This window comes from Gymnoscopelus microlampas (assembly GCF_963454915.1).
Source record: "Gymnoscopelus microlampas genome assembly, chromosome: 8".
In the NCBI taxonomy this organism is placed as follows: Eukaryota; Metazoa; Chordata; class Actinopteri; order Myctophiformes; family Myctophidae; genus Gymnoscopelus; species Gymnoscopelus microlampas.
In genome coordinates, this window is record NC_139945.1 from 8089817 (window position 1) to 8108488 (window position 18672).

Consider the following 18672-nt stretch of genomic DNA (forward strand, 5'->3'; position numbering starts at 1 on the left):
CAAGCATTCTGTATCTCGGCTCCTGTGTTTTACTATGTATTTGCTATTTTCAACTGGCTGCAATTATGGAACGGATTTCCAGATTTTTTTAGCGGCACCTTTAGGTATAGAGCGGATCCTGCTCTATACCTGACTTTGTCCGTGTTCACCGTCAACGTTCTGATTGGTCAGACCCGTCAACGTTCTGATTGGTCAGACCCGTCAACAAAGTGATTGGTCAGACCCGTCAACAAAGTGATTGGTCAAGCTTCACGTGACACATGGCTATAAACACATTATAAACACATATCGATGACAAAATGTATCAAAGGCGCCGCTACCTTCACACAGGGTGTGATTTTTTTCTTTCGATTCTACAAGACCCCTGTGTGTGTAATGCAAGGATGTGTAAGATTGCACCCACCCACCCACACCATCACCCACATACCTGTTGGATCATCTTGGAGACCATAAAGGCACTCTGCTGATCAAATACTTTAGACAGAATCTCCAGTCCTGACAGGACCTTATCCACCTCTCTGTATGAGGTGGAGGGAGAGAGAGAGAGAGAGAGAGACAGAGAGAGAGAATAAGAGGTGTGTAAGAAACATACACAAGTCTATGTTTGTGTGTGTACACACGTGTAAAAAAAAAAGTGTACGCCATTGCAGTGAATTTACGTCTGTATTCTTGTGCATGCGTATGTCTACCCACAGGTACATCTGTGTGTATATACTCTGCGTGCATACAGTATGTGTGTGTGTTGTGTGTGTGTGTGTGTTGCAGAAATAGCAGATCTACAAGCTCACAAGGCGTCATGATGCGACGTGTTCTGAACTTGCAGATCGGCTAGTTCCACATTTTTTTTTTAAGTTACTTGTCATATCCGCCCTGTGCAATGTTTGTTTGCGAAGCTTAACACATTCCCTGCCAGAGTTTATTCATAATGTACTCACCCCAGTGCCAGCGATTTGTGTTTTATAACCTTTTCAACCGGTCACAAAAAGTTGTATATCCATTATAATCCGCGATGGGATGGTGTTTATAAACAAACAGGACAGATCAACCAGCCCTCAACGGGTGACGTTTTTTCTCTCTCGCTCCCCCTCTGTTTTTTCAACAGCCCAACCATCTTAGCTTAGCTTATTACACGGCTTGGTTGAATGCTCGATTCTGATTGGTCAGTCATCGGTCATTATTTCTGGATAATGACCAATGATAATGACCGGTGAGACCGACGAGGAAACTGTGTAATCAGAGACTCAGAGCACCTGCTTGTGCCAACCTGCGTGGCTTGGTTTTATGCTTTATCTAACATGACAGCCATGTAAACAACAACCAATGTCATTTACAACTAAACGTTGCTCTCAAGAATGTTTTTGAAAACATTTGAAGTGAGAAATAGACGATGCAATAACCGAAAAGTCATTCTATTTGATCCACTGCACTTCCTTGTTTATCGTGGCTCAACGGGGGAATACCAATAAAAATTTAAAGCCCTTCAGGGCGATTAACCACCTCGGCTTCGCCTCGGTGGTTAATCGCCCTGTCGGGCTTTAAATTTCAATAATGACTACCTCCCCATGCATTATCCCTTGCTTAGCTTATGATGGGGTTTCAGATCGTTGTTAAACACAAAGAGGCTAACCGTTCGTCATCCAGAGAAAAGAAAATATAACCAGAGCTTCAGTGGTGGAAAAAGTACTCAAATTCTTTACTTAAGTAAAAGTACCAATACTGCAATATAGAAATACTCTGTTACAAGTAAAAGACCAGAGTTCAAAATTTACTTGAGTAAAAGTACAAAAGTATTGGCATCAAAATGTACTTAAAGAACCAAAAGTACAAGTACTAAAATATTTGAAAATAGCAGATCTACAAGCTCACAACGCGTCGCGATGCGACGCGTTGTGAGCTTGTAGATCGGCTATTTTCAAATAGCCTAGGTATACAATAGGGCTAAAGTGGTTAATGCATATTTTATAACGTAATAATTTATATCTGAAAAGTAACTACAGTTTTCAAATAATTGTAGTGGAGTAAAAGTCCAATATTTGCCTCTGAGATGTAGTGGAGTAGAAGTAAAAGTATTGGAAATTGGAAATACTGAAGTAAAGTACAATTTCCTCAATTTTACTTAAGTACAGTACTTAAGTAAATGTACTTAGTTACTTTCCACCACTACCAAATCGTTTTTAATACCGTGTGAAAACCATGATGTCTGGCCAAAACCAGGAAATAAATGTTAATTTAAGATAAACCCGTAAACAGGAAACGGTAATACGGATATTTTCACCAAGGATGCGTGGGAAGCCAGTGGGAAGAGGAAAAAAAAACAAGGCTGGTACAGAAAACAACGCGATCGTCTATTAAACCATAAAAGACCACTTCGCGTAGATCTACGCGATCGGCACGCTGCGGCTGTATTTAGGTTCGCGTAGATCTACGCGATCGGCACGCTGCGGCTGTATTTAGGTTCGCGTAGTAGATCTACGCGATCGGCAGGCAATGTGTTTAAAGGCAAACAGAAATGTCATTTTTAGTCATACGTTCACTGCCACAAAAACACAATGAAATCGTTGATCGGAATTATTTGTATGAAAATGTATCGTTGCGTAAAATGTCATGATCGGTGTGTGTGTGTGTGTGTGTGTGTCGTGTGTGTCTCACCCGTTGAGCCGTTTACAGGAGGCCACCAGGGTCTTGTTGAGGTGAGGCAGGGCGCAGGCCCCCTGTTTAACAGCCTCCAGGTCCAGAGCGTAGCTGCCCTTCAGGTACTCATGGGAGATGGTGCTGAGACCGTTAGCTGCCGGACAGCTGGAGAGCGCACACGCACACGCACACACACACACACACACACACGCACACACACACATCATTACAGTCCAGCATTGTAAGACTTATTTTCTTGTTGTATACTGTGTTGTTCTTAACCCCCAGGGGTCCTTGAGCGGTTAACCCATTGAGACCTGAAGCCGATTCTACATGTCTCCTAAATCTCAACAGTTTTCTGAAAAACTTTTGTTTCTATATCAGTGGTGCTCCATCTTTTTCATGTCAAGGACCCCCAAAATTATATGCATTTGGCCGCGGACTCCCATCAAAATATTTTGTTCCAGGGACACCCCAGAAGCAAAGATTTGAGTTAAAAATGTTCACTTTAAAAATATATATATTCAAAGATTTGCACACATTTTCACGAATTTTCAAAAATAGCAGATCAGAAGCTATGAGCTTGTATATCTGCTATTTTTGAATAGCCCAAAGTGTAAAATAATGCTTTTTTAGCTCAAATCAAAAAATGACACAGTTCCAGGTCTTAATGGGTTAAAGGGGGTCCCCAGCAAAAGCATCACAATCATTATAATCACTTTATCCATATTTTATACGTCGACTATTCAAAAATGGCAGATCTACAAGCTCACAGCCGTGCCGTGCAGTGAGCTTTTTTTTATTTCTGAAAAATGTTAAGATTTTTTAAAATATCTATTTAATTTATTTTTTACATTGAGCTTCTCTTCTGGTCCCTGGCACAACATATTTTCAGATGGGGGTCCTCAGCCAAATACATATCAATTAGGGGGTCCTAAGACAGGAAAAGTGTATTGTACTGATGATGTTTCACAGTCTAGGGGGGAAGTACATTGAAGCCTGATAGGGAAACAGAAAACGGACAACTTTTGATATTGAATATTACTGGTCCATTTCTAAACAACAATATCAGTTTCTTTTTGTCATATCATTACATGGAAACTAGTTAAAAAGGTGACCCTGAAAGGGAACTGCACAGTGATGACATCACGAGTGGAGGAAGTATTTTAAATATCTGGCATTCAAAACTAGATGTATTTATTTACAATGCTCTGGAAGCCTCTCTACTGTAAAAGGTTAAATTACAGTACACCGTTTGTGTCGGGCAATGACCTCTTATCTCCATATTTAAACGTTTTCGTGTTTTTTCGTAAATCAATGCCCTAGTTCATTGGTTCTCAAAGTGGGGTCCGGGGACCCCCAGGGGTACTTGAGGGGGTTCCAGGGGGTCCCCAGCTAAATGATGGACAGGAACCAAATGGACCCTTATGGGTCTGTAACTCTGAGAGTGTACAAATGGAACCAAATGGACCCTAACGGGTCCATTTGGTTCCATTTGTACACTCTCAGAGTTAAATCAACATTGGTTTTACAATGTGAATTGGGGTCCCAGAGGTATAAATGGCATTAAATGGGGGTCCGTAGCCTAAATGCATGTCAAACTGGGGGTCATTGAAATTAAAATGGTTGAGAATCACTGCTAGAGAGCCGTAAAAACCTTCTCTTATGGGGTTCCCTGGCTTATCTTTTTAAATGGGGGTCCGCGGGCTAATAAGTGTCTATTTGGGGGTCCTTGGCACGAAAAAGTTTGAGAACCACTGCCCTAGTTGATCATACCACAGCGTTACACAAAAGCATCAAAAGTAGCAGATCTACAATCTCAAAACGCGGGCTTGTAGATCTGCTACTTTTGCTGTTTTTTTAATCCTGAAAAGCAACAAATGTATTATTGTATGGGAACGCCAAATGATAAAATAAGTACTGTTTTTTCACAACATATAGCCTGCCCCAGCACGTCTGCTATCTGGTCTAGAAGGGGCGGATTCAAAATCTCCGGAGAAAACATCCGTGGGCTCTTATTGGTTCATCGATCTGTGCGCCCGCCCCCACCTGGCGCCCCTCCCCCACTGTGCAGCATTGAGAGCCCTGACGTCACAACATTTGGAGCGACGCCCACTGCACTCTGGTTGGTTGGTTTGGGAAATGAAAGGTTGACTCCCACTTCCTATGCCAGGAAAAACACCAGTTGCCCTGGCCTTTATACTTTGCTACTTGCCAGAGTCATGGGATGATATATATTATACATAATTTAATAAGGTGACGCTAACTAGTCTGGCGTAGTCAGGCAACTATTGTACAATCTCCGAATGCTATAATATAGTATGTAACTACGCCTCTCGAAAGCCGAGAACGGAATGTGTTTGTCATTTCCGTTCACGAGAATGTATTTTTTATTTATTTATTTTAGAATTTCTGATAAGCAGCCAGCTATATATGCTTCGATTATTTTGATTTATACTAGGACGAATTTGCGCGACAGTAAAGACAAAACGGAAGTGCAGAGGCGTCGCATATCATGAGAATGAGTTTATTTGTATAGTGCTTTTCACAAACAAAGTGCTTAACAGAAGTGTTAAAAACAGCAAACAACATCCGCTTTATCCTCTGATCATTTTCAGACTGTAAGTCAAAACGGAAAAAAAAGAGGGAATAAGTCCACCAGTATCAAGACAGTAGTTTTCCAAAGCGGAATATTAGAGCATCTCTGAAACTGTCTGCGAGTGTGTCTTCTTCAACCAGGATATAAATATACAGTATATATGTGTATATATACGTATGCAAGTGCAGTCAGGAATTCCATTCACCCACTTCCTCAAACCAGAAAAGCTGACTCACTGTCTACCTTAGTGCGCGCACACACACACACACACACACGTTACTTGCTGCAATATCACCTTAAGTCAAATGAGCCACAAAGGTTACCACACAAGCGCACAGACATACCTGCATGTACACACACACACATGTCGCATCTACTTACGGTTAAATGCAAGCTACAAAATATAATTTTGCTTTACCAGCAGAAATAGCAAGTAGACAATTTAGCACCCTGTCTGTTGCAACGTCTGATGCACACACACACACACACACACACACACACACACACACACACACACACACACACACACACACACACACACACACACACACACACACACACACACACACACACACACACACACACACACACACACACCCCTTCCCTACTATAAGTCCTCCCTCCTGTGTGAGCAGTGTGGTTTCAACAGGATGTGGTTTTCCTTTCTAGAGAGAGAGGGTCCCTCTGGGGCAACCGAGGATGTGTGTGTGTGTGTGTGTGTGTGTGTGTGTGTGTGTGTGTGTGTGTGTGTGTGTGTGTGTGTGTGTGTGTACATATGCATCACATGTAGCATAAGAGTGGTGTAAGTGTCTGTGAGTGTTTACCAAGTTGTTTTGTGTTGTTGTTTTAAAGTAATGACATTCCTGTAGGTGTAGCAGTAACATTTTGTGTGTTGTTCTTGCATAGATTTAATGCCATTTTTGCCCACTTATAGTGACTTATAATTACACTATAAGGCATTATAACAGTGATTATAATGCATTATAAAATTATACTAAAGTATTACAGCTATGATAAATATAATACACTATAATCCTGGCCAAAAAAAATGAGGATCTCTTATCCCTCTTTCAAAATAAGAGTGCATATAAGACAGGCACCTCTCTGTGGGAGGTCTCGGGTGTCTTTCAAAATAAGAGTGCATATAAGACAGGTACCTCTCTGTGGGGGTCTCGGGGCCTGGGGGAGTAGAGGAGGTGGAGGCAGAGCGTGGCGGGAGGGGCGGCTTCTCATCCTCCCCATCTGCCAATCAGAGGAAAGGAAATGGAACATCTTAGGACCAATCACAAGAGAGGAATTGAATGTATTTCTATACACGTTATATCTTCTTAACCCGTTTAGACCTGGAACGCATCTGTGTCACTTTGGGCTTCTTTGGCTATTCCAAAATAGCAGATCTACGGTGCCGCGCTACGAGCTTGTAGATCTGCTATTTTTGAAAAATCGTTAAAAAAAATGTGTTATATTATATGTTTCTTTCATAAATCTGATTTAGAAAACATTTTAAGAATCGGACTCAGGCCTTAATGGGTTAAAGACATAGTAAGTAACTATGTAGCCCTGTGTTCTGTATAGCAACAAAACAAGAAATGACTAAAGTCATAATATAGCCGCTTGCGGCAGGCTTTTTTTGCCCCAATCTTTTCATAGACCTGATTACTTGTTTTTTTGGATTGCTTGTTTCTCTCGTCAAACCTGGCAACATTTAGCGTCACAGAATCTGCGACGCTAAACGCTCTAATGTTGTTTATATAAGTGGTGGCAACATTTTGTGACACCACACGGGTATTCCCAACAATAGCTAAGTTTGAAGTCAGTGTGAACATGGCCAAATAATAACTTAATAGCCAAACTAGGTCTAATGAAGCACGCTAGCATTTGGGCTAACCCTCCTGCCTGAGGCTGCAGTAAAACGTGCACTGTCTGTGAATGAGGGGAGCGCAGCGGAGCACGTTACTGCGGGGGGGGGGCGGGCCGTATCCCCATTCGTGTCGCCATTGGCTTAAAGGAGTGAAGGACAGCCAGGACAGCCAATGACACTTAGGTGTCACTCAGGTGTCGGACTAGGACTAGGTCTGTCTGTAGAGCCGCCAGCTTTCAGCAAGCGGCTAAAAAGTAATCTTTAACCTGCAGAAACACACTGCCATCTCACATTTTGGGTAACCAAAACAAACAGTGAAAACCTCAAAATACAACGAGAAGAAATAAAGAAATAAATGTTGAAATACGGATATACAAGGTTCCTGTCGGGCAGAAACCTTGTATCTCCATATTTCAACTTTGTATGCGTTTTCGTGAATCAATGCCCTACCTAGCCGATCCACAAGCTCCCAACTTGAAACGAACTGAACTTGTTGATCGGCTATTTTCACTATCTCTGAGAAGTTTTCGTTCCATTTCCTGAAAAGCCAGAGTTTTTTGGACATATTCAGGGGCGTCACGGCCATTCACTGTGCGTACGACGCGACACCCTCACTCTCACAGATCTGTGATTTCATACCCCCCACTTTTTGAAAAAAAAATATATATATATATATTTTTTTTGATAATAAATGGGTAAAATCAGGCAATAATAAGAATTAAATAACAGTATTCTAATACAGAATTTGTTTACATTTGACAGTTACAAATGTTTTTCACGCTTTTTCAAAAATAGCAGATCTACAAGCTCATAGCGCGGCACTCGGTGGGGTATAGTCCACCGAAAGTCCACCCCCCATGCACCTTCTGAGAGCCTGTGACGTCCCTGGACATATGAGGATATGAACGTGTGTGTATATAGACCTGAGTAGTCCCTGTCGTCAGTGAGGATATGAACGTGTGTGTATATAGACCTGAGTAGTCCCTGTCGTCAGTGAGGATATGAACGTGTGTGTAAATAGACCTGAGTAGTCCCTGTCGTCAGTGAGGATATGAACGTGTGTGTAAATAGACCTGAGTAGTCCCTGTCGTCAGTGAGGATATGAACGTGTGTGTATAGACCTGAGTAGTCCCTGTCGTCAGTGAGGATATGAACGTGTGTGTAAATAGACCTGAGTAGTCCCTGTCGTCAGTGAGGATATGAACGTGTGTATATAGACCTGAGTAGTCCCTGTCGTCAGTGAGGATATGAACGTGTGTGTAAATAGACCTGAGTAGTCCCTGTCGTCAGTGAGGATATGAACGTGTGTGTATATAGACCTGAGTAGTCCCTGTCGTCAGTGAGGATATGAACGTGTGTGTAAATAGACCTGAGTAGTCCCTGTCGTCAGTGAGGATATGAACGTGTGTGTATATAGACCTGAGTAGTCCCTGTCGTCAGTGAGGATATGAACGTGTGTGTATATAGACCTGAGTAGTCCCTGTCGTCAGTGAGGATATGAACGTGTGTGTATATAGACCTGAGTAGTCCCTGTCGTCAGTGAGGATATGAACGTGTGTGTAAATAGACCTGAGTAGTCCCTGTCGTCAGTGAGGATATGAACGTGTGTGTATATAGACCTGAATAGTCCCTGTCGTCAGTGAGGATATGAACGTGTGTGTATATAGACCTGAATAGTCCCTGTCGTCAGTGAGGATATGAACGTGTGTGTATATAGACCTGAGTAGTCCCTGTCGTCAGTGAGCGGCGTCTCCTCCCTGTCCACGGCGTACAGCAGCGTGGTGACCAGACCCTGACTGGGCTGCAGGTACAGCAACACCAACTCTGGTAACGTCTTGAAGCGCTTCGGCTGAACCCCCTGAGATGTCTGAGAGGAGGGGGGGGGGGGGGGGAGAGAGAGAGAGAGACGGTGAGAGAGAAAGAGAGAGAGAGAGAGAGAGAGAGAGGTGGAGAGAGAGGTGGAGAGAGAGAGAGAGAGAGAGACGGTGAGAGAAAAAGAGAGAGAGGTGGAGGTAGGTAGAGGGAGAGGTAAAGAGAGAGAGAGAGAGAGAGAGAGAGAGAGAGAGAGAGAAAGAGAGGGATGAGAGGGAGAGAAAGAGAGGGGGGAGGGAGACAGAGAGAGGTAGAGAGAGAGAGAGAGAGAGATGAGGAAGGTGTGGAAAGACGGAGAGAGAAATGTAACCACTTAAACCCCAATATGGGTAACCCGAGTCCCTCAGGGCTCAATACTAGTGTATTTTCTGTTTTCGGCTATTTTGCTCACAGCGCGAGCTTGTCGATCGGCTATTTTCAGCGAAAGCTTTCCCCACAGTACGGATGCTGGGGTTTAAGTGGTTACGGTCCAACAGCTCTTCTTTATTCTTAATGTATACTACAGTACATGTACTATAAAATCACACTGAATAACAATCCAGACGTGACGACACAGAACAAACAAAGCATGTCACTGAAACCCCCTGCAGGGGGCCCAAAAAACACCATCAATCACACCAGTTGTGTTTAACCCATTGAGACCTGGAACTGTGTCATTTTTAGATTTGAGCTAAAAAAGCATTATTTTACACTTTGGGCTATTCAAAAATAGCAGATATACAAGCTCGTAGCTACGAGCTTGTAGATCTGCTATTTTTGAAAAATTGTGAAAATGTGTGCAAATCTTTGAATATATATATATTTTAAATCAAACATTTTTAATTCAAATCGTTGCTTCTGGGGGGTCCCTGGAACAACATATTTTGATGGGGGTCCGCGGCCAAATACATATAATTTTGGGGGTCCTTGACATGAAAAAGATTGAGCACCACTGATATAGAAACATAGGTTTTTCAGAAAACTGTTGGGATTTAGGAGACATGTAGAATCGACTTCAGGTCTCAATGGGTTAAATCCTCTCTAGTCTGAGAGAACCGGACTTGAGTTACAACTCTACTCAAAGCGCAAAGCGTTTTGAGCTTGTAGATCGGCTATTATTTTGGCTGATGTTCCCCCTCCCCCCCAGAATATGGAGGCTGGGGTTCAAGTGGTTAAAAAGTACCAGACAAACCCCCCAACAGCTCTTTATGGACGTTCAGGGTCTTGGGTGAACCCCAACATTATCATAAGGAGCGTGACAGACACATGCCTCTGATGTGGCCACAAGGACAGTCTTGTGTGTGTGTGTGTGTGTGTGTGTGTGTGTGTGTGTGTGTGTGTGTGTGTGAGTGTGTGTGTGTACACCGTATGTATGTGTGTTGGCGGGCAAGGGGGTTTGTGGAGGGGGGGGGGGGGGGGGGACTTCACAGCTGTTGGGCAGGGAGCACAAAGACTGCTGTGTGTGTGTGTGTGTGTGTGTGTGTGTGTGTGTGTGTGTGTGTGTGTGTGTGTGTGTGTGTGTGTGTGTGTGTGTGTGTGTGTGTGTGTGTGTGTGTGTGTGTGTGAGAGAGAGAGAGAGAGAGATCGAGCGAGAGCACTGCTTTCCAGCTGCTACTGGAGCAAATTCAGTTTTCACTCATACTCACACATTATCATCATGAACAGACACCAAAGCTCCTTATTTGTGTGTGTGTGTGTGTGTGTGTGTGTGTGTGTGTGTGTGTGTGTGTGTGTGTGTGTGTGTGTGTGTGTGTGTGTGTGTGTGTGTGTGTGTGTGTGTGTGCAGTGGTGTGTTCTAGATTTTTTTTGGAGAGTATACTATGATTATTCCCTGCCTCCCTTTAATTAATTAAATGTAAAGATTTTGCATGTGCGCTTCGCGTGTGGCTCACAAAAAAAAATGTTTTCGCCAAAAAATAACTGCTTCTTTTCGTCGTGGTCCCATCTTCGTTTCCAAGAGTCAGGAGCAGACTGAACTAAAACCAACATTTCATTGCCTTTTATGCTGTGCTATGACGCGCATACGCGAGTACTGATGAAGTACTCTAATCACTGCCTGATTAGAGTACTTCATTAGTATTTGCGTCGTTGAGTTAACGTGTGAATTCCGTCGCAGCCATTACTTATCACCTCAAGAACAATAGCTTCACACATGATAAGCCATCAACTCAGAGTTAGCCCACATTCTTGCTGCCCCCCAGCCACTCCTGGAGTCCTGGGCAGTAGCGTATCAGACCGTATCAGCGTATCAGATACTGTTTTGAACAGTTTTTGGATGTAGACGGTGGCGACGAAAATAATCTACAGGGCATACTACGTATACAGCGTACCACGGTAGAACACATCACTGTGTGTGTGTGTGTGTGTGTCTGTGTGTGTGTCTGTGTCTGTGTGTGTGTGTGTGTCTGTGTGTGTGTGTGTGTGTGTGTGTGTGTGTGTGTGTGTGTGTGTGTGTGTGTGTGCGTACCTGTACAGCCAGAAATCCCTCTTCATCTGGAAGGATTCTGTATGTGTGGACATGCTTCTGAAACCTAGAGAGAGAAAGACATTTTTACATTTTATCATCTCATTTTAGCAGGCCTATATTTTAATTGTACATACTGTACACTACATACTGTACTTTGATTTTCATTCACAATTGCTTTGGCACTGTTAACGTACGTTTGCCATGCCAATAAAGCCCTTTGCATTGAATTGAGAGAGTAAGCAAGAGAGAGTGAGAGAGAATAAGAGTGAGAGCGAGAGAGAGAGAGAGGGAAAGACAGAGCGAAAGAGAGAGAGAGACCTAGAGAGTAAGCAAAGAGTGAAGGAGAGAGAGTCTGCCTTTGAGAAAGGGAGAGAGTTCCTTCATGGCAAATTCTTTATCCAAACTGACAAATTCCATGAGAAAATTCCATATTGATTATGAGTGTGTGCGTGTGTGCGTGTGTGTGTGTGTGTGTGCGTGTGTGCGTGTGTGCGTGCGTGCGTGTGTGTTCAACCTGTCGCTGCCCATCAGCTTATGATCAGTAAAATACAATATAATATAGTAGTAGTACAAAATAAAGACCAGAACTCACGTCATTCTAAATCAAAACAGATGCACAGTAAAATAATAGTGAGTGTACAAATAAAACCCAATGGACCTTTTTGGTTCCATTCATACACCCTGAGTTACGATATTTTAAACTCATTCTCTTAACCCATTGAGACCTGAAGCCGATTCTATATGTCTCCTAAATCTCAACAGTTTTCTGAAAAACTTATGTTTCTATATCAGTGGTGCTCAATCTTTTTCATGTCAAGGACCCCCAAAATGATATCTATTTGGCCGCGGACCCCCATCAAAATATTTTGTTCCAGGGACCCCCCCAGAAGCAAAGATTTGAGTTAAAAATGTTCGCTTTAAATATATATTTATATTCAGAAGATTTGCACACATTTTCACGATTTTTCAAAAATAGCAGATCTACAAGCTCATAGCGCGGCACTCGGTGCCGCACTATGAGCTTGTATATCTGCTATTTTTGAATAGCCCAAAGTGTAAAATAATGCTTTTTAGCTCAAATCTAAAAATGACACAGTTCCAGGTCTTAATGGGTTAACCACTTGAACCCTAGCGTCCCTATTCAAGGCTGAACATTCGGCAAAAATAGCCCATCTACACGTTGTGTTATGAAGCGTTTGGGAGCTCGTAGAGAAAGAAAATGTAGTGTTGTAGAGCGAAAACAGAAGGGGGCCTGGTATGGAGCCATGGTGGACTCCAGTCAGCTTTATCATCAGTGCCTCAAAACCATACATGGGCAACTGGCGGCCCGGGGGCGACATGCGGCCCCCACCTTCACTTAATATCGGAATACTGATATATCATTGATTTCAGCTGTTACAATTGCAAACATGACCCGCTTTAATTACTACTACTATATTAGTAGTAGCTTAATGACTAGTATTAAAATTCTAGTGTCCTTTTTATGTCCAGTGTATTTGTATTTAAGTTCATAAAGTTAACATAAGTATAACTAAATGCATTTGAAATTAAATAAAAATGTTACTTTTCAGGATTCCAATAGAAAAATTGCAAAAAGGAAATCTGAATTCCAATTCAAAAATAGCAAAAATAGCTGCGACGCGTTTTGAGCTTGTAGATCTGCTATTTTTGCCATTTTTGTGTGACAGGCCCGACAGTATATGCAATGTGGCCCTGGCCTCTGGAGTGAGTGTGGAAATATAGTGGCCCTCTCCATCATCAAAGTTGCCCACCCCTGCTCAAAACCCTATATCAAACTGGCCAATGCATTGTTTGTACAGAATGCAAAACACTAAACACAGTTGTCATGGTGCAGATGCTATTCTCATTTCAATTCCACAACAGAGTGTTTATTTTCCTCTAGTACTGGCTATTTACATTTCCCATTCACATTGACACAGCTGTTCATTTGGGTAAGTCATTGCACGCAAAATAAAGTACTATGTACACATGGATTAACCCATTAAGAGCGGGAACGCATCTGTCACTTTCAGATTTCTTTGGCTGTTTCTTTTGAAAAATCGTGAACATTTGTGCTAATCTTTGAATATATGTTTTTTAAAGCGAACATTTTTAACTCAAATCTTTGCTTCTGGGGATTCGACAAATGTCCTGCTAAATGTTGCTATAATATCAGTGGTTCTCAAACTTTTTTCGTGTCAAGGACCCCTAAAATGATATGTATTTATCTTAACCCCCCCCCGCCTTTTCAAAATATTTTGTTCCAGCCCCCCCCCATAGAAGCAAAGATTTTAGTTAAACACGTATTTAGATATTCAAAGATTTGCACACATTTTCACGATTTCTTTTTCAAAAATAGCAAATCTACAAGCTCATAGTGTGGCAACCGGTGCCGCGCTATGAGCTTGTAGATCTGCTATTTTTGAATAGCTAAAGAAATCTTAAAATGACACAGATGCATTCCCGGATTAAATGGGTTAATCCATGTGTACAATGAGTCCTAGTCCATCCATATCCAGCCTTCACATAGGCAAGGGATGCATCATTTATATTCAAAGACCGGTCCAGAATTACCATAGACCATCACCGACACTCGTTCAACTGTGGACAGAGATGCAACTGGGCTAACGATTACAAAAAGCAAATCTGGGACAGAAAAGCAGCATTTCTATTCCTGCTCAATTTAACCCATTAAGACCTGAAGCCGATTCTACATGTCTCCTAAATCCCAACAGTTTTCTGAAAAAACGTATGTTTCTATATCAGTGGTGCTCAATCTTTTTCATGTCAAGGACCCCCAAAATGATTTGTATTTGGCCGCGGACCCCCCTCAAAATGTGTTGTTCCAGGGACCCCCCAGAAGCAAAGAATAGAGTTAAAAATGTTCGCTTTAAAAATATATATATTCAAAGATTTGCACACATTTTCACGAATTTTCAAAAATAGCAGATCTACAAGCTCGTAGCCTGATTCCGACGGCCTGTGCTCCGCGTCACTCCCCATCTCTCTCCCCCTTTTCCTGTTAGCCTACTGTCCTATCAATAATAAAGGCATAAAAGCCCCCCAAAAAAATCCTTTAATAAAATAAGGGAAAAGTTAATAAATCTATCAACTTCAATCAATTTCAGATCAATATACCAAATCCACTGAGGAGGAAGATTTAAGAGAATGGTTGGTTGTTCTGTCATTGTGACACATTGTGACGGCTAATTCGTCCTAGTGTATGATGGAGGACAATAATAAACGATTATCGTCCCATCCCCCTAATCACAACACATGGGGATGTATCGTTCTATCTATGGGTCCGTGTTGCAGGAGGACGCTCCTGTAGCCATGCAGCTGCAGTTATTTGGAAGGTGAGAAGTGTAAGCAGGATTATGACTTATCCTACATGTTTTAGATCTGCCTCCACACAGGTGATACGAATGAATAAGCGATGCGTTATTATCAACCCCTTACACTGCTGAACAAGACACCATTTAACCCATTAAGACCTGGAACTGTGTCATTTTTAGATTTGAGCTAAAAAGCATTATTTTACACTTTGGGCTATTCAAAAATAGCAGATATACAAGCTCATAGCGCGGCACCGAGTGCCGCGCTACGAGCTTGTAGATCTGCTATTTTTGAAAAATCGTGAAAATGTGTGCAAATCTTTGAATATAAATATTTTTTAAGCGAACATTTTTAACTCAAATCGTTGCTTCTGGGGGGGGTCCCTGGAACAAAATATTTTGATGGGGGTCCGCGGCCAAATACATATAATTTTGGGGGTCCTTGACATGAAAAAGATTGAGCACCACTGATATAGAAACATACGTTTTTCAGAAAACTGTTGAGATTTAGGAGACATGTAGAATCGGCTTCAGGTCTTAATGGGTTAATAATCCCCATGCGGCAAAGCAGCAACAGCAGTAATAATGAAACACAGGAGGTATGCTACAGCTAAGAGCAAACTGTCAAGAGCCAAAACAAAACAAATATAAGAATACAAATAAGAACGTGAGAGAGAGAGATGCTATGCCCACTGAGATGCTGCATGCGCGCACTTTCCATATCTACATGAAATGTATGCACGACACTTCTGGTAAAAAAAAAAACACAAATCAGCGGGGCGGCGAAGGCCGAGTGGTTAAGGCGCACACACCACATATAGGCTCTGATGCAGCCTGACAGCGAGTCAAACCGACCTTTGCCGCGTGTCACAGGGGTTGACACCAAGGTCTCAGAGGCACTTGCCCGTCAGGCCAAGTACAGGTCATGTTCTACTTGCCCAAAGGTCATGGCCACTTGCCCGAAAAGTAAATCGTCCATTATAAAATGATAGGTAAACTTTGAATTACCGTTCAATTTAACACTTATTTTTTTACTTTCTGGGGCTGTGCGATAAAAAATGTCATATCTTTTTTTATGCCAAATACCTACATAGCTATGAAAATGACTATGGGCTCACACTTGTTATTTTATATCTTTAAGTGTAGCGACAGTGAAAACAGCACATTATAGGTAAACAGTGCTCTTATTTTACATTCCACAGATCAGAAGACAGAGCTCTGGCCACGTTCAGGTGTTTAGACAGAAATAGTTTATAGACGGTTGCGTCCCCTCTCAAGCGAGCACTTGCCCGGTCGGGCAACCTGAAAGCAAACTCCACCTGCCCGCAAGTTTTATTTACCTGCCAGGGGCAGGTGGGCAACCCCTTTGTGTCAATGCCTGTGTCACTTCCTGACTCTCTCCCCATTTCCCTAGGCCAGAGCGGTTGACGGACGCAGTGTTGTTAAATCTTAAGGTCCTTACACACCGGGCGACACCGGCGAAAATAGCGAATATACGCAAAATTCGGACTCGTTCCGAATAATTAAAAGACGCTTTTTCGCTTCGCTTTTTCGCTCCATGTACGGAGCCATTGACTTTATAAGGTTTTAAAAAAAAACGCATTATTCGCACGAAAAAATCGCCCCGGTGTGTAACAACCTTTACAATGAAGTAAATATCTACTATAACATAGTATAATATCTAAAATCCCAGACGATATCTAGTCTCATAACACAATATTTATTGATATCATTTATTTTACAGTTTTGGGGGATGAGGTTAAGAGTTTCACAAAATGCATCCAAGCGATTGAGAAATAATGGTAATGACTCGTGAGTTTACGGTGTACATTTCTGTGCAGTATTAAGTGATCCTATGAACTGGATTAACAAGGAACTAAACGACCAGATACAGAAATGACCATTTACCAGACATAGCTTCAGGTGTGTCTGTTTGGTGTGTGTGTGTGTGTGTGTGTGTGTGTGTGTGCATTGGTTATGCCTGTCTTTAGAACAGTGGGGGCATGGAGTACAGCCCATGCAAAACAGCCATGTCCTATTTTGCGTGTGTGTGCGTGTGCGTGTGCGTGTGCGTGTGTGTGTGTGTGTGTGTGTGTGTGTGTGTGTATATGTGTGTGTGTGTGTGTGTGTGTGTGTGTGTGTGTGTGTGTGTGTGTGTGTGTGTGTGTGTGTGTGTGTGTGTGTGTGTACACAAAACTAATGACGGTTAAGTACAGAATTCCATGCCAGAATTTTGTTCTGTCCTGACCCTTCAGTCTTTCCAGGTCAGATGACTGACGGTTGCTAAAGCATAGAGGGACTGATGATTAACACTCAATATATTTTAGTTTTATGCTTCAACAAGGTTATGTCATCCCATGCACAATGAGAGGGCTGATGGATTGGGTGAAATGCATGCGTTTCACATTGGAACGAGTGTGAGAACTGATGTAGATCACTCCTATTTGTAATAAGGTCATCCAAGATGTGAGCATACTTAGCGGAGATATTGAATGGCCTGGTGTTGTTGTGACTTGATAATGACACCGTTTATTGAGTCGTGATAAACAGAACTTATGCGCGGACAGCAGGGGCGTCACGGCCATTCACTGTGCGTACGACGCGACACCCTCACTCTCACAGATCCCTGATTTCATACCCCCCACTTTTTGAAAAAATACAAAATATATATATTTTTTGATAATAAATTGGTAAAATCAGGCAAAAATAAGAATTAAATAACCTAACCCTAAACCCGAAATAAAGTAACCAAAACACAAAAAAAAAGAAAAAAATCCGCCCAAAAAACACGAAACTGTGCCGCGCTATGAGCTTGTATATCTGCTATTTTTGAATAGCCAAAAGTGTAAAGTAAGGGGTATAGTCCACCGAAAGTCCATCCCCCCCATGCACCTTCTGAGAGCCTGTGACGTCCCTGGCGGACAGTGAGCCTTCTCGGCGGACCCAGCAAAAAGCGGTGCAGCAAAAGTTGAGACAAATGAAACTTTCTGCGCCAGCACAGAGCAGCAGCCAACCAGAAGCGTGCTGTCATATCAAATAGGTGTCGCCTACAGGGACACACAAACCGTGGGTGGTTCGAACGTTTTGCACACACCCAGTTAGTGGAAAAACTGCAAGAAAAATCGATATATGAAATAGCCATCGTCACACTCCAGCCTTAGTTTTCTCAACAGCACTGAAAGGGGTGTGTGTGTGTGTGTGTGTGTGTGTGTGTGTGTGAGTGTGTGTGTGTGTGTGTGTGTGTGTGTGTGTGTGTGTGTGTGTGTGTGTGTGTGTGTGTCACACCTGTACACGTCAGGCTGTGTTGTAAATACAAGAGAATAGCGAGCTTAGAAACTACAGTGAGTGAGTGAGTGAGTGAGAACTGTCTAGTTGTTGTGTGAAGAGATGTGAGATAAAACAGACGGAGGGAGAAGGTGAGATGGAGATAATGGCACACAAACTCCATACAGTGTAAAATCCTTTGTGTCATTTAACTCTGCCTGAGGGTGTAAACGTGACAGCAGGTCACATGGCAGGTCGTGAACTGGACGTGAACCCACGAGAGGACGTTTAGAGGTCAGTGTCCATGTGGCACACGAACGACCAGCTGACTTCCACCCAGATAGATTTCAATGAAGCCTGTAGCCTGATTCACTTATATTCTGTTGTGCACTGGTGTTGTGTGTGCCGAAAATAACCAAATCAACAAACTCACGCCACGCCATGATGCGTATTTAGGGCTGTCGCGATTACAACATTTAATGTTGACGATTCATTGTCATACAAATAATTGCGATTAACGATTTGATTGTGTTTTTGGAATTGAACACTGGAACATATGAATACAAAAGTAATTTATCTTCTGTTTGACTTTTTTTTAGGACAGATATGTCAAATAACTTACAGTACAAATACAAAGAAATTACTGACGCTTCATAATTTTGCA

The 18672-nt window shown here is 42.4% G+C and overlaps 1 protein-coding gene across 1 annotated transcript in view; it reads right to left on the bottom strand.

The window, feature by feature from the left end:
• Positions 1-18672, bottom strand: part of inppl1a (inositol polyphosphate phosphatase-like 1a) — a 73379-nt gene that overhangs the window by 39248 nt on the left and 15459 nt on the right. Inside the window, exons 2-6 of the mRNA XM_084065489.1 lie at positions 11410-11473; positions 8811-8958; positions 6388-6472; positions 2650-2796; positions 428-518 (exon numbers count right to left, since the gene is read on the bottom strand). Coding sequence (XP_083921615.1) covers positions 428-518; positions 2650-2796; positions 6388-6472; positions 8811-8958; positions 11410-11473 — 535 coding nt within the window. The remainder of the gene's footprint in view (positions 1-427; positions 519-2649; positions 2797-6387; positions 6473-8810; positions 8959-11409; positions 11474-18672) is intronic.